This window comes from Triturus cristatus, chromosome 3_2 (genome assembly GCF_964204655.1).
Source record: "Triturus cristatus chromosome 3_2, aTriCri1.1, whole genome shotgun sequence".
Lineage (NCBI taxonomy): Eukaryota > Metazoa > Chordata > Amphibia > Caudata > Salamandridae > Triturus > Triturus cristatus.
This window is the reverse complement of record NC_140584.1, coordinates 380,683,242-380,703,789: the sequence shown is the minus strand read 5'-3', so window position 1 is coordinate 380,703,789 and position 20,548 is coordinate 380,683,242. Positions and strand designations below refer to the sequence as shown.

Below are 20,548 nucleotides of genomic sequence, written 5' to 3'. Positions count from 1 at the left end.
GCGCTTCATGTTGCAGCATGGCGCCACTTTAATTACACTATAGGGGCGGGCACATGGAGCTTCCATCATCCTCTGCTTCGGGGGCCTATTATCCCCACTTAATCTCCTCAATGCCGCCTCCCCACACCATCACCTCCCAACATCGCTGCTTGTGTTGAGCAGGCACTGGCTCTGTGGGATCGTACACTCTCTCACGCTGCTAGCTCGGGCACACAATTTTCAGAAAAACAACATGTTCCGTGACAAAAAGCATCATCCCGCACCTGGGCTCACCCTCCTGCGTGCCTTAGGGACAGGAATCAAACCAGAGTGGTTCCAGCCTTACCGGATTGCCATTCGCAGGCTTAGGCAGTTTGTGTGCCTCCACAATGGCATATATCTGGGGGCACTACATCTTGTTTGGGGGTAGAACCTCGACGAAGGACCCTGCTAGGTTAATGGAAAACTACACTGTGAATTACCGTAATAACTGTTATAGGTTTGCAGACATTCCTGTGCCCTATGTGCTGGCATTTATTAACGTATAACCTATGAAAGGAACGCACACTGTGACCGGCACATTTATGGTGATTCAAGTGTTTATTTCACGATCTGTTGCGTTGCCTACCCTGAATGTCTTGATATGTCTTTCATGCCTTGCATAGTCAGGATAATAAGTCCTATATTATATTCTTGGTTAGTATGCACAGTAATAATGTGCTTTCTGCAAACCTCAGCAGCTTAAAAATTGGTTTTGCAAAATGCCTCCTGGGCTAATGAGGCCATGCCTTTCACCCCAATCATTTTTAGCACAGCCCATTTCTGCCCACACTAGCTCCCCCATGGGTGCTTAATTTTGTTTTTTTTATATATATCACTGCAAGCAAAACAAGCATTGGCATAGCCAATAGATCTCGCTTTTGGGACCTTATAAGCATTTAGTTATGCAGCACAATATGCTTGGTGCAACAACATCAACTGTTACATGGCTAAACGCTTATAAGGTCCCAAAGCCGAGACATATTGGCTATGCCAATGCTTATTTTAAAGTGACGTTCCCTCTAAAATTAGCTCAAATCTGATTTCGCCATTAAACTAGAGTTTAAGAGTTAAGTGAAAAGTAACTTTGACTGTATTTCTAGTATTATTCCAGGAGAAGCTAAAAATCAAGGATTTCAATTATATCAGGGTGTCTTCTCTGCGGATGTAACCTAAACCTACACAGGGAAACAGCATTTGAACATGTAGTCACCTTGAGGGCACACTATTTCAATTATGTAGTGTGTACCTTTTTGAAATATTATAAGGGCATGCCCTGTAGTATTATAAGCTATGCTTCGCAGGTGACTTTTGAATGTATCGAAATCATTTTTCTTACATAGCAAGGCACTTTTCTTTCCATGCGTCACTGAAATGCTTTTAAAATGTAGCCCAGCCAGAGCACAGTAGTGCTTCTGGCAGCTATGTATTTTTGTCGCATGCGGTTCAAGTAAATACACATTGCAGACCACTTGTGACATTTATCTCCTGTGCTGTAACACACATGCAAATTGGCTCTGAATATCTGTGTCACAATGCACAGAATTCAATATCCACTACATCACAATACATTAATAGTCTACAAACACAGTACCGCTCCTATCGCTCGTTGACTTTATGCTTGCTATTAAGCTATGATCGTGCTATAGAAATACCATATACATAAGAGTCCAAATATCAGCAAAAATACTGTCCAAATAAATTGAAAAATCCAGCCTGTCGCTGGAGAAAAGGTAGATATCTTACAAGTACACACTTTGAACAGACATATGTACAACCACAGCCCCCAATGACAGATGAGCTAAGGATACAGATGTAAAAGTGTGGAAAAATAATGGATACACAGATGTTGGGGGAGAGTGGAAGGACAAAGTAGAGATTTTCCACGTTTGGGGTGATGGCCAATTGAGGTTGACATTTCTGAAAGCAATTATTTGAACATGCAAGGATCCTGAAAGCTACATGGTAAGGATGGGCAATTTGTGTTCCTTAAGAGCTTCCACAGTGTTGCTAACGTTGAACAAAAGAGTGCTTTTGTGCCCAAAAAGGATTTTTGCCCCTAAAATGGACTTTTGCGGCTATATGCTCCTGCCTTTTCCAGCTAAAGTCTTTGAGAAAGCGTCAGGACCACCTAGAACTCCATCAACTTCTATACAGCTCCGAATCAGACTTGTGCACAAACTTCAGTACAGAGATGGCCCTGATTGCGGCCACTAATGACATCAGGAGCATCCTCGACCGAGGAGAAACTGCTGTGCTCATCCTCCTCGACCTCTCCCCAGCTTTCGATACAGTCTCCCACAAGTCACTCATCAGAAAGCCTCAGCGCTTGGGTATATACGTACCTGCCCTCTCAGGTGACTATCTTCTTTCCTCCGGACAGAACTCAACGAGTTAGACTCTTTTCCCTGTCCCCCACACCTCAGAACCCAAGAAACTGATCTGCAGAGTCCCACAAGGATCGCCTCTCTGCCCAGCACTGTTCAAGGTCTGCATGATGCCCCTCGCAGGCATCATTAGAGCCCACGGTATCAACATAATATTCTACACTGATGACACACAGCTCATCCTCTCCCTTACCGACTCAGTCTTTGCCAACTGCATGAGAAATATCACTACTTGGATGAAAAACAACAGCCTTTACCTCAACACAGGCAAAACCGAAGACCTGATCTTCGGCAACAACCACTCCACCTGGGACTTCTCTTGGTGGCCCTTGGGACTTGGCCCCCCACCCTTGCAGACCATGCCAAGAACTTAGGGATCATCCTTAACACCACCCTCTCTGTGAGCAGACAGATGAATCGTCATCTCCTCATCATGCTTCCACATCCTGTGACTGCTACACAAGATTTTCAAGTGGATTCCACTGAACACCAGACAAACAGTCACCCAGGCTCTTATCACAAGTAAACTTGATTATGGAAAGGCCTCTACCTCAAAATCCCAGCCCGTGTCCTACATCGACTCCAAGCCACCCAGAATTCCACCGCCAGACTCCTGAAAATTCCATGAAATAACCACATCTCTCCACAATCTCCACTGGCTCCCAGTACAGAAAAGATGTAATTTCAAGCTACTCACCCACACCTACAAAGATCTCCACAACACCGGTCAGGCTTACCTCAGCCACGGCCTGAACTTCTACCAACCCACCAGATGCCTTTGATCTGTGTCCCTAGCAAAAGCATACTTCCCTTGCATCAAGAAGATCAGAAGCAGAGGACGCTCTTACTCATATCCTGCAGCCAAGACCTGGAACGACCTCCTAAAACACCTCAGAACCTCCCCCTTATAGGAAAGTGCCCCTTTGTGCATGGTTGCCCCCCATCTTTTGCCTGATGTTGATGCTCTATGACTAAGTGTGCCCTGGGTTCCTGCCAACCAGGTACCCAGGGCCTATGTTCTTTCCCTAAAACTATACTGTTGCAAACCCAATTGCCAACTCTCTGGCCACATGTAACTCCCTTGTAAAAGGTATCATGGGTACCAAGGGCACTGTGGCCAGGGAAGGCCTCCAAGGACTGCAGCACATATTGTGCCACCCTTAGAGGCCCTGCACCTTAACACACACACACACTGCACTTTCAAACTGTATGTTTTGGTGCAGAGCAAAGTGAAGAGTCGACGTGCCATGCTAACAATCCACTGCTTATGGCATAGGTAAGCTAACCCTCTTGCTGGGTGCACTGTTCATTGTTAGGGTACAGCTGCATGAACCCTGTATGCCTACAGTGTCTTAAGTCCTTTCTTAGACATTGTAAGTGCAGTAAAGTCATGAAGAGTATATGGTCTGGGAGTTTGTAATTACGAACTCCACAGCACCATAATGGCTTTACTGAAATCTGGGAAGTTTGATGACAAACCTCTCAGCACATTAAACCCACACTAATGCCATTGTGGGATTTAATGACAAATGCACTCAGAGGTCAACTTAGAGATGCCCCTTGAAAAACAACCTAACTCCAGTGTCCTGGCTGACTCCCTGCTCGCTAGCTGACACCACCAGGCATGTTTCTGGAACCCTGAGTCGAGAGCCTAACGGTCTCGGGGTCTTGAAACAAAGCACATCCTGGGTCGAGGTGCAAAGCCTCCTTCTCCAGGACGGGCAGGGTCCACGAATGAGACGCCTCAAAGGCTTGTCTCCTTTGTAACCTAACCCAGCCCTTTGCTGCTCCCAGTAACTGTCCCTCACCGATTCTGACCCCCACTTTGGGCAGGAGAATCGGCGGAAAAAACAAGATAGTAGGAGTGGTGTGCCCACCTTTGCCAACCCCACCCCTCAGGTGGGGGAGGCGAGGCGAAGCACAATTCTCAGTCCCCGCCATCTTGAAGATGTGGGGACCCAGCCAACCAGAGTGAGGCTTATGCCCCCCTCCCACTGATGGGTGGCACAATAGTGGGCGTTCCCACCCCAAGGAAGGAACCCATTGGTCCCAACCTGCACACACCTGAAACACCCCTATGTTTAGTATTTAGGGGTAACCCTGAACCTTCCCTCCTCAGACAAGAAAGAGAAGGACCGAAGAGTTGTGCTGAAGAAAGAAGAGGACACCAACTGATTTGGCCCCAGCCCAACCGGGTTGTCCCGACCTCGACCTGCTCCAGCGGAATCCCGATGTGTCCTGCAGCCAGCAGCCCCCCAAGAACCCGGATGACCTGCCCTGCCTTCCCCAACAAGACTTTGTCTCCCGTGAGCACTTGATTTGCTCACCAACAGACTCTGCCTTTGGCCAAATCCACGAGTCTACATCACTCTGCACCCGACACCCACGGCCCGAGTTTGAGTGGCCTAACACCACGAGGAGGACTCCCCTGCGATCCAGACCTGAGATCTTGTGACTCTCGACTTCGCCCCCAGACCCTTTCTGGAGGATCCCCCCTACCCCGACCAGAGCCGGTAAGGAAAACCCGACGCCAAAAGACACTCCTGCACCCGACGCCCCACAACCTTGGGTGGTCCAAACGTTGGTGTCCCAGCATCCCACGCCATCTCAACTTACCTCTCCAACTGGTGGTCGCCTCCAGAAGATCTTCGTCTAAGAGCCTGCAGTGTTTGTTGAAACCGGAGAATCCCCATTGAAAACAAAAGGGCACCCAACTCCAAAACAGCACCCTGCTCCTGGCCACCCCTGTGCCGCTTTGGGTTCAATTTGTGTACAAAAATAAACTCTACTTTGCCCTTAGCTTAACACCAGGAGCTTTGCTCCCTCAACCTTGTGTCTTGTTTGTGAGCAGCCACCAACCGGAGGCCCCCCATACCCCATTGGATAACATTGGGCCTCAGCACTCGGATGCCCTAGTGCCACTGAGGGTGCTCTTGGAGTGCATCCTTGACTTTGGGGAAACCCTGGTTCCAACCCCAGAAACCCAACTCCCAAAACCAAGTACTTACCTGTAAGCTGATAACTTCATTTCCTCCAATAGGATTTCATTGAGTGTGGAGTTGGCCATTCTATAAAACTGTGTTTTGATAACCAATTGCATTACTTACCTTTATCCAGGATATGTCCCAGTGTGGTATCTAGGTATACCAAACTGAATAAGAAACGTAATCTGAAATGTAACTCAAAAAGTAATTTCAATAGTAACTGAAAAGTAATTTCAACTGTTTATGAACAAGTGACTTACCTGTAACCAAACCAATTGCATTCAACTGCATTATTCTTTCAAAGTACTATTACTCTTACCTGTACCAGGCCTGGCTTGGTTCTAGAAATAAAATACAACTAAATAATATATTTATACAAAACAAATTGGTCAGAGTTCAGTCTTTGAGTTTGTGAAACCATTTTATTGTCTGAGTGTGTACAATGAATTTTTAACACTACCCTCTGATAAAGCCTAACACTTTGCACACATTCCCATTGCGTAGATATAGACCACAATCTACCTTTATCAGCATTAGCAAATATAAGTATGCCGAGTTCTGCCAGACAGGAAATATAAAACTACCCCCTACCTTTTTATTATGCTGGCTATTTTAATTGTTATGTTTATTTAGTTTATAATGCGCTCAAATCACCCTGGGAGAGGTATCTGGTCGCAAACTGGTTGCGAATAACGGACTTGAAAAGTTACAAATTAGAACAGTGCTGTTTTTCAATAATTTCCTAAATTTGGCATGGTCAGTGCACATGCGACCATGCAATGGCAGCTCATTCCTGTAGGAAGGGGCAAGGTAGGAAAAAGACCTGCCACCAGTTGTTCAAGACTTTCTGACCCGGGGAATAGTAAGTAAAGACTTGTCGCTGGATCATAAAGGTCTGACTAGACAATAATGTGTCAGTTTACCGGCTAGATAGCTAGGACCCTTCCCCCTCCCTCAGAGATTTGTGGGTGAGGTAACAGATTTTAAAAATAACTATTTTTTTGAACGAGCAGTCAATGAAATGAGCGTAGAAGAGGAGAGGAAGCAGCCCCAACTGCCTGGTTGCAGATGAGGCAGGCCACTGTTTTCTGAACAACCTGCAACTCTCAGAGCAATGTTTCATTAGCCAAAGCCAATAATGCATTGCCGTAATCCATGCAGCTAATAACAGGAGCCTGCACCTATGTTTTCCTCACAGAGAACTGGAAAAAAGAAAAGACTCTCCTCAAAAAGCGCATCCTATCAAAACAGGTGCCTGTAATAGCCAGAACTTGTTCTTTCATAGTAAGTGATTGATCTAGGCAGACTCCCAAGTTCTTAACTACCTGTTTAGGATTCAGAGCCATGTTTAGTTCAGGGGGCCACCAATCAGGGGCCCAAATCTGCTGAACCTTACCAAACAACATATTCTCCATTTTGCCAGCGTTAAACTTCAGGCAGTTCTCCGACATCCAGTGTGCAATAGCTGTTATTGTCTTGTTCTAGCCTTACTGATTTCAGGACTTAAAATGAATACAGTCTGAAGGTCTGCTGAACCCCCCTAAGAGTTTCTCACAAAAAGCTGCAAGAACCCTATCTTATGTCAACCACGATGAGTTTATCCTCCAAAATTACAAGGATTCCTTCAAATAGGTAAATTACGATAAGAATTAAAGTTTAACCAAAACATAATTAGAAATGAATATGTTCCATCAAGAGATTCACACTAAATTGCTTTATTTTTTCCTGCTTGTTTGTAGAAAGAAAGACACCTTCTAGCATGTAGTTTTTAGTCCAAACAACGATGGAGTTTTTGAGTATTGCTTCAAACAATGCTTTGTTTATGATAAAAAGACTGAATTCAAAATTACCAACACGTGTTGCGCCCTCTTTTGGGCATTCAAGCCAAGGGCCTTTTCAAGGCTGCTCTTATAGCTTGTTCAAGATTTATAAATGAGGACTTTTGGTCACTCTTTGGTGTGAATACTACAAATAGGAATCCAGTTTCAAAGACTGCCCTTTTAGTATTAAGGTTCTGTGATCCACGATGCCAAATCTGCTTTGGTTGAAATTTGAATTAAAAGGAGCTGTTGTTGGCCCAACCTTTTACAAGAGTGGAAGCTTTCCTCCTCAGTTGAAATCCAAGACTAATAAGGGTATTAACCCGCGGGCCCGAGTGTGTCAGGCATTTAAACAGAACTTCTCAAGAACTCTACCTTATGCCTTCTTGACATTCACACTTTTGACAGTGAGAGAAAAGTTTAGATTGTAGTCAAAATAATAGTAATGTGCACTGTTATAGGTTATTCAGCTTGAAAACTTTAATTTGAATTTTCTGTTTTTTTGTATATTTATACAGATCGCCTCAAAGGTGCAGGAGGTTCTAACATGAGGGATCGTGGTACCATCAAGCGGCTTAATATGTACCGTCAAAAGGAGCGAAGGTAAGTGCAGGAACTGATGTTTTTAATGAGATGCTTAATGTTTCGACTTCTCTCCATCCTGTCACTTGTCACTAGTTTGTTTTAAAAGGTATTTTGCTATGTTTCGTATCTGGCTTTTCTCATTATACATGGCATATTTAACATATTAAGATAGATTGTGGCTGAAGTCTGGGGACTGTCAGCCTGACTTGTAATTTATGTATTTAGGCTTCTTTTCTCTTTGCAAATGTAATGGTCATTTCAATTGAAGAATTGTTATCTTTAATGGCAGTACACTACCATACCATCCATACTCCACGTTACCCCACTCCACTCTACTCCTCTTCACCACTCCATGCCACTGCACTCTACTCTTCACCATTCAACACTAAGCCATTCCACTCCACACTGCATCACTGCACTCTTCTCTGCACCACTCTACTCTACGCCACTCTACTGTACACCAATGCACTCTACCCCACACTACTCTACTATGCACTCTTTGCCACCACATTCTGCCACTGCTCTCACCACCTCTGCACTCAACCATGGACTACTCCACTCTACCCCTCCCCACTCCACTCTACCCTGCCCTACTCCACTCTATGGCACTTCACTCCACTCTGCGCCACTCCACTCTACGCCACGCCACTCCACTCTACGCCATTGCACTCTATACCAATGCAATCTACTCTGCACCGCTCTACTCTATGTACTTTGTCAATGCCCTCTACGCCAATGCACTCTACACCACTTTACTCAAAACCAATGCACTCCAGGCCACTGTACTCTATCCTAATTTTCTCTGCACCAATGTACTTTACGCCAATTCACTCAAGACACTCCACTATACTCCACTCTGTGATGCTCTACTCCATCAAACTGTGCTCCACTGACACTCTACAGCACTCTTCTGCACTCTGTTGCATTCTGTGATGCTGCCCCACTCTATGATGCTCTACTCAAGTCTCTCTACACCACTCCATGCCACTTTACTCCACACTATTCTATGACATAGTACTCCACGCCAGTCCATTCTGACAATCTTCTCTGCTCTACCCCACTCTACTCTACGCAACACCCTCTACCCTGGTACACCACCCAACGACACCATATGCCACTCGACTCTGACACTACTCCACTCTCTGCCACTCATCTCTCTGTTGTTCCACTGTACTCCTGTCACAAAACTGAACGCTACTCCATGACACCCCACTCTCTCCTGTCCACGCCACTCAACTCTAATGCACGCCACTCCATAACACTATACTCCACTTTTCGACACTCAACTCCACGCCACTCTCCTTTACCCCACTAACCTTTAGCCATGCTGAACGGCAGTCATTCTGGTGTACAGCATTGCTAAAACATATTGGCAAAGTCAGTAGCTCTTGCATAGGTGAGACCTATTGGCTTTGCCAATGCTTGATTTTCTTTTCTCTTGCTTCTTCCCTTTCCACATCCTATGTCGGTATTACTCCTTACCCCTCTCATCCCCCGTTGTCTGTGTGGCTTCTTCCCCTCCTTGACCCACCTCCTTTTGTCTTTGTTGCTTCTTCCCTTCCCACCCACACCCCCCTTTGACTATACTGTTTCTTCCCTCTTCACCTGTGTTGCTTCTTCCCCCTCTCACCCCACCTTGTCCGTGTTTCCTCTTCCCCTCCCACACTCGTCATTCTGTTCTCCGTGTTACCTACTCTACACCCCTCCCCCCCCCCCCCCATAACAAGGAAAAAAAGCAATATGATGCAACCAGCGCTGGCTGCTGCATCACAGTGCCTGTTTTTGTTTTTATATAACATGTAGCCTTGCTGCACAGAAACCACGCTGCACAGAAACCACTCACCTCTACACCAATGTCTAAAAGATATTGATAAAGCCAAACCTAAGCATAGGTAAGATCTATTGGCTTTGTCAGTGCTTGTTTGATCACTGGTCTTTTGTCAGTGCCCACATCCTGAGTTGCACTGCCTTGGAGGCAATACATTTTCCCCTCATCGCCGCTTAGAAAGCACCCACAAGTTGTTCCATATATTCTTCACTATTGCCATTCATCTTAAAATATTCCTATGTTTATCTTTTCTAATGGTAGGCTGTTGAAACCGCATCAAATCTCCACATGCCTCTCTTTTAGATGTAAAGCACATACTTCTTTGACCGAATAAAAACAGACCCCCCCCCCCCCCCCATTTAAAATCACCAACGCCCCAGGAACAAAACATAGCAATACAAATGTAACCAACGTGATGTGATCTCCAGTCTAGGACACCCCTAAATGTAATAGGAATATCACACCCACAGCTGTCTGCTCCCCACATGGCCCATCAGTATAGCACACCAAATAATATGGAGCTCCAGAATCACAAAGTATAGTAGTTCTTCATAGACGTCTTCGTCTGTATGTGGTCTCATATACTCCGAGTGCAATTGATCCAGCGGTTTACCAACAACAGATACTCTACAACCATATACTCACCTGGGCCCATCAAACACACAATTGAGTAAAATCGCTGGGTTGTCAAGTTTATACATTTTCACCGATGTTCTGGATTAGTTTGGAATACCTGCACTAACCCTTCACAGATCATAAAGTTCTTTCCTCTGGTCGATGGACCATTAGTTGAATAAATTGATGGTGATAATGACATAAAGCTAACTTATTAATGCTTTAAATTGAAATAACCACAGACTCCTTTAATGTTTTAAAATGTTATCTAAACTTTGAGCATGTGAACCACTTCAAAAATACAATACAGACAGCCTCATTCGTTAGCAGAGAAAAATTCAATTAATCATCAACACGTACTTCGAACACTTGCAATGACTTGTGCTCAGAAAAGGGAGAGGGCAGAGAGAAAAGATCGTCTGCAAATATCATGAAAAAAATTAAATTACCAAGAATGGTGTGAAGACCAACCCCCTGGCTAAAGGGCTGGTAAGGGTCCTCCGGTATAGTTCAAGCGACAAAGACTTCAGGATAGTTACCTCTCTTAATACCGACGATTGTGCCCCACCCCTCTCTGACACTCTCTTCCTCCTCGAGATTCTTCTACTAACCTAATTAAATTAGGATGGAGGGCTCTGCATTCGGGTTCTTCATCAGCATCTCTCGCTACTCCGACAACACCTACGGCTCACTGCATCTCAGGATTGACGTCGCTCCTCTTCTTCTTCTTTACTAACTAAAGGCTACCTCAGTTATCCCTTTTGTTCAGGATTGTTCCACCCATTAATGTTTCAATATCGAAAAAATGTGAAATCTAATTGGTCAGGCAAGGGGAGGATGATCATCACACCATGCTTACATTACATCAATTTCTTTTAACTATTGTTCGCAAAACCCATACCCTTAATTCTTTATTCAAACTTTATTTTCCCACCCGCATTCACATTTCATTTGTAACAAATGTTTTAATTTTGAACATGTGGACTCATTCATTTCGATTTTCCGCTGCCGGTTCTAAGGCTCAAGCACACTGCAACCTTGTACCCGCCTGTCATTTTCTGGGTCGACTTTCAGTTGTCATGCGCAAAACCCATGTGACTCAGCTCTCTTCAGATATACTCGAGAGGCCCAAATGTGCACTAGTGATAAAGTCAAAAGACAAATATTAGTTTCAAGAATAAAGTGGTCACACTGTATACCACCCACCTCTACTCTATACCCTTTTACTTAATATGAATCTTCCCGCATTAGCATAATTACTCGTTTTCTTTTCAGCAAAGCAGATGCCATGCACGCGAGCCTTCAAGCCACCGTATTAGTGCCTCCTGCTCATGCACAAGAATTTCCCTCGAAGCATTAAAACGTCATAGTACGTAGATGCAGTTGACGCATGTGCAGCAAGGATTTCCCGTTTAGAGCATTTTAGTCCTTCGTTCATTCTATTAACGTTATAAAACACATAGGCAAGCTTTGCTAACCCTCGTTTTTATGTGGTGCGCATTAGTTTTATACAAAACAAACTTAGTAACTGGTTAGTAAGTTAGAGGAGCAGATTGCGTACAAGCAAGTCTCTTTTCTATGAGTCCTTGCTCATCACCATTTTTCATCGTTTGGTTGAGTTCATGGCATCTTTTCTGATCTCCTCTGGATGGGCAGCATCGACCCCTTTGGTTTGTGTAAGTCACCCTTTTAATTTGCATCTTACATTTCCCTGAATTATCTACCAGGCCCAGAATAACAAGGCCCTTCTCTAGGAGGCTTATGACGTTAGAGTTTGAGTGTTGCTAGACCATAAACCAAAGGAGTATCCCCACGGGTGTTTAATTTGCCTGTCAAAATTATTTTGTGACCAAAATTAAATGTCTAATCGGATTGTTTAGTGAAAGTTTCTGGCACAGCTGTTTTTTGTAGTTCTTGACGGTGAAACTCTGGGCCTACTTAACAGTTTATCTTTCATGTTGAAGGACAAACGTTTGCAACTATGTCCTTGAGCCACACTCCCTATTCTACACTGAGAGACCCATTCTGTGTGTACAGATTATACCACTGTCTTGGTCTCTGTCAAGGTGCAGAAGATGGCTAAAAAGGTTCACGTTCTCTCGCATTTATTACCCTGATTTGTCCCCCCTAGCATGGTCCTCCTCCTCATCATTCTTGTCTCTTCTCCCAGTTTTATGGAAGTGGAGAAGCCTGTTTGACGGAACCTACCATTGGACGTTCCAGTAGCTACATTTTCATCTTTGTATCTTTATTTAATTAGACTAGGCGAAGTGGTACAAATGACATGTGAGAAAGGAAGTCAAGTGCAGCACTAGATTGCTATGAATGTGGTCGGTCCAGGTCTTATATTTCAACATACACATTCCCAGTGCAATGCCTTGTCTTTTCCTATCATGAATCACACAGCCAAACGTAGTGAAACCTATAAAATAAGGGTGCTGGAGTTATCATGAATACATTTTTCGAATTTTTTAAAGCTTTTTCAATCTCTTATTTCTAAAGAAATACTTTTCTGCGATGCTAGAAGTGACTCTGTGAGCCATAATGTTTTTAGTTTGTCTAATTCAAATATTATTCACATTCAGAAATAATCGTGGGAAAGTGATCAGGCCTCTGCAGTATCAATCAACTGTTGCTCCTGGCACCGTGGCCAGAGTGGAGCCAAATATTAAATGGTTTGGTAAGTTGTGTTCTTTTCTTTCTTTATTATGGTCTGTTGCGTAACTTGATATTTGCTCACTGATAATTATGTAGAATTTAATAAATAGTGATCAACAGATTGCACCATTAGCTTTAAGGAATGTATGGGATGTGAGCCACTGGTATATGTTTGGTCTTTGATGCATTCTTAATTTTTGTGTTGAAAATAGCTACCTCTTTAGAGAGAGTCCCTAAGAATTTAGCATTGAAATTATAATACAACACACAAGTTGAACCAAAATCTGTGGTACAGTTGATACCCTGCATGGATACGAAATTAAGCAAAACAATCAATTCCGGAAGAGGGGGATTGGAAGTAGTGAGTAACAATAAATACATGGGTGCTAAGAGAAAACAAGCAGTATAAACTCACGTCTAGCATATGCCATTGAGCGTTACTATGTAAAATGATCACAATTCTGTGACAAAGCAGCATAGAGAGCAGGTGGACAGTTGAGTTGCATCGTGAGAGTTGCATGCATTTGAGCAAAGCTTGTGGTACTATTGTAGAAATCATTTATCAGGGCCCACTTATTTATTGCTTTCGCTTCACCAGAAGGCCATATCATGGAAATCATCAGTAGTGGGGCCTCCAAGATAATACAATGTCTGCACCTGAAGACATGAAGGAACAGGCACAAAGGATCAAAAAGTATTGCATGAAAAATTGAGAGGCAAGATATGATTGGCTTTCAAAGGCTGCTGGTATGTTTGTACACTAAAGAGCAGGAGCTATTGGGGTTTAGTTCCAGACACTGGGTTCGCATCTTTAGAGCAACAAAAGAGAACATTTGTTCCCATGCAGCAAGGCTGATGTGGAAATGACTAACGTGTTTACAGGTCCGTGTGAGTGAACCTCTTACGAGCTATTGAATATTGTGCATCAGTTAACATAATTGTTGCATGCACCAGTTCTTCAAGGTATGCTTGTGGTAGTCCTTATAATAATTTGATTAATTTTTCAAATGGGAAATAGGTTGTTCTGATTGTGGTCAATGTGGACCCAACGGTATGCAAGTGCTAATTGTTTCTGTGGAATATTCAATCATTATTGATATAGCTATCGCTTGTTGAACAGGCAATACTCGTGTCATCAGGCAGTCCTCCCTACAAAAATTCCAAGAGGAGATGGATGTAGTAATGAAAGACCCATATCGAGTTGTTATGAAGCAAACCAAGTTGCCAATGTCTCTCCTTCATGACCGAATTAAACCACACGTAAGTAGTTGTGTGCTGTTCATGTCTAAACACTACATTGCACAGAAACCCTTTGTTGAAATTCTATGCAGCTATTTCAATAATGCATGCTTAGTGTAAGAAAATGCCCTCTGTTTGCATGGTTGTCCCCACTTTTTTTGTTTTTTGTTAAATTTTTTTCTTTGGTTTTTATATTTCACATACAGTTTGGCAAATTTCTGATACAGAGTACAAGCGTGCATTTGTGAACAACTGTAGGTTTTCAGATTTGTACCTACGTAATCCACATTTGTCGTTCTTACATTTCAGTCGCTAAACACTTGGTAAGTCCATTTGCCTTGTCAGTATGCTTTCAGTAACATGACTGGGTTAGCATTCCCTTGGTTATGGAGTCGTGTTTGCCCCCACATATGTTTATAGGTACAGTGCAATACTTCGTGGAGCGGGTGCGTTCCCTTTTAGCTAACACCAGCTTCTGAACTACCGGCTTATAACTTTAACTGCTAACTTTGGAAGTAAACTGGGGTCATTATTAGGGGTCGGCAGGGATAGGTGCCGGTGAGGGTCGTCCGTGTGGATGTTCATATAGTGACCACAGTGAATGGTTGCGTACGTGTGGGGGTCATATCGGGCATCCTTAGATTATAGTGTGGTACTGCCGATTTGGGACTACTGCGTTATTCCCTCCTCGGTGTGCCTGGTTTGTCTCATTGTGTTTGTCTAACGATTCAGCCGGGGACAGGTGTGGTGTCTGGGGGCATGGTTGCCCCCACTTTTTGCTAAATTACTGATGTACTTTGACTGAGTGAGCCCGGGGCTCCTACCAAACAGGTACCCAGGGCCTATGTTCTATCCCTACAACTGCATGACCAGAGAAGCCCTCTAAGAGCTGCAGCGCTCATTGTGCCACCCTTAGAGGCCCTGTACCTTTACACACACACACTGCCTTTGCAGGCTGCTTGTTGTGGTGCAGAACAAAGTGAAGAGTCGACATGGCACACATCCCTGTGTGCCATCCCTACAACCCACTGCCCTGGCATAGATCAGCCACCCCTCTAGCTGGGTGCACTGTACCAGTGGTGAGGGTACAGGTGCATGAGCCCGGTTCCCCTACAGTGTCTAAGCCAATTCTTAGACATAAGTGCAGTAATGCCATTAAGAGTATATGGTGCTGGGAGTTTGTCATTGCGAACTCCACAATACCATAATGTCTTAACTGAAAACTGAGAAGTTTGGTATCAAACTTCTCAGCACATTAAACCCACACTGATGCCAGTGTGGGATTTAATGTAAAATACTCACAGAGGGCATCTTATAGATGCCACCTGAAAAATGGCCTAACACTAGTGTCCAGGCTGAGTGGCTGCTCCCCAGCTGCCACCACCAGACATGTTTCTGGACCCTGGGTCGAGAGCCTACTGCTCTCGGGGGTCTGACACAATGCACATCCTGGGAAGAGGTGCCAAGCCTCCTCCCCCAGGATGAGCAGGGTCCACGAAGGGGAAGCTTCAAATGCTTGCTGCCTTTGTGAGCTTCCCCCAGACCTTTTGCCTCTTCCAGCAACTGGTCCCCACCGGTTCTGACCTCTAATTTGGGCAGGAAAACCAAGGGAGGTCTGCCCACCTTTGCCAACCCCACCTCTCAGGTGGGGTCGGCGAGGTGAAGCACAACTCTCGGTCCCCGCCATCTTGCAGATGGGGGGGACCCAGCCGACCAGAGTGAGGTATATGCCTCCCTCCCACTGGAGGGTGGCATAATAGGGGGTGTAGCCACCCCAAGGAAGGGACCCATTGGCCCCAACCTTTACTTGCCTGTAACGTCCCTAAATCTAGTATTTAGGGGCAACCTCTTTCTGGAGACTCCCCAAGACCGTAGCTGATAAGAGAAACCTGACGCCTAAAGACAACCCTGAGCCGAAGTCCCACGGCCTTGGGTGGCCCAACCAGTGGTGTCCCAGCATCCCCAGGCATCCCAACTTATCTCTCCAACTGTTGGTCCCTTCAAGAAGAACTTCGTCCCCGAGCCTACAGTCTTTGTTGAAACCGGAAAATCTCCGTTGCAATCAACAGGGCGCCTGACGCCAAACCAGCACCCTGCACCCAGCCGCCCCTGCGCCGCTGCGGGTGCGCTTTTTGTGATTAACAGGATCCCCCTTTGCCCTGAGCCTAACACCAGGAGCTTTGCTCCCACAACCCAGTGGTCTGCTCCTTAGCAGCCCCCAACTAGAGGCCCCCTATCCCCCATAACATTGGGCCACTGTACTCCGCACCCGGCCGCCCTAGTGCCACTGAGAGTTTAACGAGAGTGCATCCTTGACTCTGGGGGAACCCTTGTTCTAACCCCAGAAACTCAACCCCAAAGACCAACTACTTATCTGGTATACAATAACTTAATTTCTCTCCATGGGAATCCATTGACTGTTTATCTCGGAAAAATGTTCTAAGTGTGGAGTTGATTTTGTATGTCTAGGCATATCACACTGAGTAGAAAAAATAATCTAAAAAGTTATATAAAAGTAACTAAACAGTAATCTGTACAGTAATTTCAATACCTTGGCTTACCTGTATGTCAAACAACTGCATTTTGATCTTGCATTAACTTGTAAACACTGCATAACATTTTGCAAATCATTTATTTCACTTAACTGTGCCAGGCTTGCCTTAGGTCGAGAAATAAAATAACTTAATACTATTTTTGATACAAACAAAATTCGTCTGAGTTCAGTCTTTGAGTGTGTGACATCATTTGCTGATTGAGTGTGTCCAACAAATGCTAAACACTACCCTCTGATACAGCCTTACTGCTCGCGCACACTACCACCAATAGAGAGTAAGGTGCTATCTAATTTTACCTCTGCTTACTTTTGAGGTTCCACTGGACTCTGTACACACTATACCTCATTTTGGTATAGTATTTACAGAGCCAGCCTCCTACACCTAGCCACTGAAATCATGGATTGTGGTTTGTAAGCACAATTATGTTGACTTTGCAGACAAGAAACAAAATTAGTTAATTTCACATTCCCATCTGGGCTTCTCCTCATTTCCTCCCCACATCCTCCATGTTTCTTTCCCACAACCCCAATGTTGGTTCCCCACCTTCCCCCACCTCTCCCGCCCTCTCCCGTGTTGCTTTGCCATCACCTTTACCCTTCTCCCCCCCCCCCCCCACCCTGTGTCGCTTCGGCATCCTTTCGCCCTCTTCCGTGTTTCTTCCTCCCCCCCTCCCTTCCTTCCCCTCCCCCACTTGCATTACAGCAACAAACAAAAATGCTTTTGCATATTTTATTTTCTGTCTAGTTACAGCTTCAATTATGCACCGTGGCTATAATCTATTGGTAAAGCCAATAGGTCACAAAGATGAAAGGGATTGGCTTTGCCAATGTTGGTTATGTCTGGTCCATAATGCCCCCTCCCCCTTTTTAGGTCTCGCCTAGGCAACGCGTGTGCTTTCTCTTGGAGACCTGCTGTATTCAGATTTGGAGATGAAGCTCCGCCCATTTATTGCCCATCTTATTACTTTCCTCCTGTTAGTGTTCATTCTAATGGTTGCATTTGATTCGTGAATAGGCTTATTAGTCCTTCCTTAGTACCGCCTTTTGCGCTTTTGTAACCTTCCATGAAGATTGGCCCTTTTACTTGTGTTGTTCCTCAATATGTTTCATTTACAGTCTTTGAGCATCATTATTTTCTGAAATGAGTTTCTCCTACCTGCTGTTGCAGGCACACTTTTCACTTCCCAGCTAACACACACTCCGCATTTGTTTCCTGCTCCTCATCAGAGGCGCCTGTTCTGTTTCGTGCACTTCACTCCTGCCCCCCACCTTTATTGTTTTTTAGGTCTTGCTGAGTCAGCGCATGCGCTGCTCTGCGAGACATTTAGTGTGTGGGCTTTTAAAGGTCTTACCACACGCTTTTGGCTGGCATAGAGAATGCAGTTACACGCACAAGCGCGCGTGCCTCGCTCCGCCTCTCCGGCGCTTTTACGCTCCTCCCCCCCCCTCCCCCACCACAGAGCGCGTCGCAGCCTGTTCATTCACTTTACGTGCGCCTTTAATTGTTTAAGTATGGCGCCGCTTTTATTTTAATTTCTTTCCCGAACGCACACAGCAGCCTGTTCTTCCCCATCCCCCAATCAGCCCCTCCCGCTGTTGACTGTTGAGAGATCTCGCTGTCCTATCCGACCCTCATCTACCCACCCCTCCTCCCCTCTTAACTATTTCCCTTGCTGCTGTCTCCTGAGCGCCACTCGCTTGTCACAGCAGACAATTTATAAGACATGTAACCTTTTAAAACCAGCATCTACAATGCAATAGGTTTCCCATTACTGAAAGTTTGAGCTATTGGTGAAGCACTAATATTTGCAAAGCCAGTATCTCAAACTTTCAATAATGCGAGCACTATTGCATTGCAAATACTTCTGATTTAATGTGGAGTGGGAAGCAAGATAATGACTAGCGCCGTCTTGCGACCCGTCCACGGGCTCCTTGTTTACCTTTCCCTCCGTAAAGTGTTCACCTGTTATTAACTCCTTGCTATCGCATGGCTATACTTGTGAGATCCCGCATGTCTGCGCAATTGTCCCACATCTGGAAACTCCTAACAAGCTCTATATTCTTTCGCTTGCTTAGTTTGCTGGAAACCTTCATGCTGTGTTTTTAATATAAATCTAGAAATTCGGTATTTAGAAGCGTCAGGCCGCATACGCATCTAGACATTAACAGCGTTACTTAGAAAGCAGCTCCAACCCTTCTCAATCGGAGACGCTGGTGGGCATTGAACTTTTAAATTTGTTATTGATATAATTAAAAGAAAAAAAGGTGGGGAGAACTCTTAAAGCTCTGGGGTTCGTGTAGCTCGTCATTGAGTTCAAACATGTTCTTTTAGCAGCATTACAGTCGTGCCAGCTTTATGAAAACCGATGAGAGATGTTTTATGAGGGCAAACATATATAAAATAGACAAATGAGCTTTTCTCCTAAATTGGGACAGCTGCTCTCTATGCTTTTAGTTTTGTTAGTAAATGTTACAAAGATTTATAAACTGCACTCCTTTTTGTATACTTTTCCTACTGTTTTATTAAGTCAAACTCCAAAGACATGCTCAAGTTGAATGTATGTTTGTTTTTAGTTATTGGTGAATTGGTGGCCATGTAAGCAAGATCTACCTTGTTAAAAGGAGGGTTGATAGGGTAAACCTCTGCAATTCCTCCTTATATGTTCTTATGGCTGGCCTAATAGTGGATCGCGTTCCACAGCACGGATCCAGTTAAATACAGGCTATGTGTTTGGCACTGAACTTTGAGGTTACCCTCGTGTAGGGTGTGTTTGGATACAGCCATCCAGCTAACTTTCATAAAGTGGTATCGTCTGCTGCTGGGCATGAGCAGAAGCTAAGCACAGCTAGCATTCACTTTAAGCGCCCCTTTAATTGTTTGTTTGGCGCCGCTTTTATTTTCATTTCACATGGGCAAAGCAATGTATTGCCTTTCTGAACTTGCACAGCAGCCTGTTCTTCCCCTGTTATTCAAACACCCCCTCCCGCTGTTCACTGTTGAGAGATCTCGCTGTCCTGTGCGACCCTCATCTACCCACCCCTCCTCCCCTCTTAACTATTTCCCTTGCTGCTGTCTCCTGAGCGCCCCTCACTTGTCACAGCAGACAATCTATAAGACATGTAACCTTTTAAAACCAGCATCTACAATGCAATAGGTTTCCCATTACTGAAAGTTTGAGCTATTGGTGAAGCAGTATTATTTGCAACGGCAGTAGCTTAAACATTCAGTAATGCGAAACCTATTGCATTGCAAATGCTTTTTTAAAATTGCAAATGGGTAATGTCCGCTCTATATAACAAGCTTTTGCAATGCAATAGGTCTCGCATGTACGCGAGTTTGAGCTATTGGCATTGTAAATGACAATGCCTTTTATTTATGTTTTGATTTTTACAACATAAATATAAGGAATTGTCATTGACAATGCCAATAGCTTAAACTTGCATGAATGCTAAATACTTATAAGGCCCCAAAAGCGAAACCTTTTCCAGTTAATATGTTCTGCCTGTAGATGTTTCGATCCTGGAAATAAGAGCCGAGTGGATCAGGAAAGTTTTTGCATACTGAATATGGGTGCCAGGTTTCACAATTTAGACTCTGCGGTACTGATCAGCTCTGCCAGTGCTTCTACGTCATTTCCTACTACCACAAAATTTTTGTCTTCACTAAAGCATTTCCTCCCTTTTAGACTTTTACGTAATCCATGTTTCTTCCAAAGCCTTTTGGCTCAAGTGTGATAGGAATCCGCATATTACTGACAAAATATCAGTCACTGTATGAGGTGTTTTGGCCTCGATGACAGTGCTTCACCTTGTGGTGTCTGTTGAAGCCTGTTAGCCAAACAGTGAGAGAATGGGCATAG

The 20,548-nt window shown here is 44.4% G+C and overlaps 1 protein-coding gene across 1 annotated transcript in view; it reads left to right on the top strand.

Annotated features, from left to right (window-relative positions):
* Positions 1-20,548, top strand: part of GNL2 (G protein nucleolar 2) — a 147,467-nt gene that overhangs the window by 13,181 nt on the left and 113,738 nt on the right. The window contains exons 2-4 of the mRNA XM_085647901.1: positions 7,728-7,812; positions 12,823-12,917; positions 14,016-14,155. Of these exons, the coding sequence (XP_085504027.1) occupies positions 7,728-7,812; positions 12,823-12,917; positions 14,016-14,155 (320 nt within the window). The remainder of the gene's footprint in view (positions 1-7,727; positions 7,813-12,822; positions 12,918-14,015; positions 14,156-20,548) is intronic.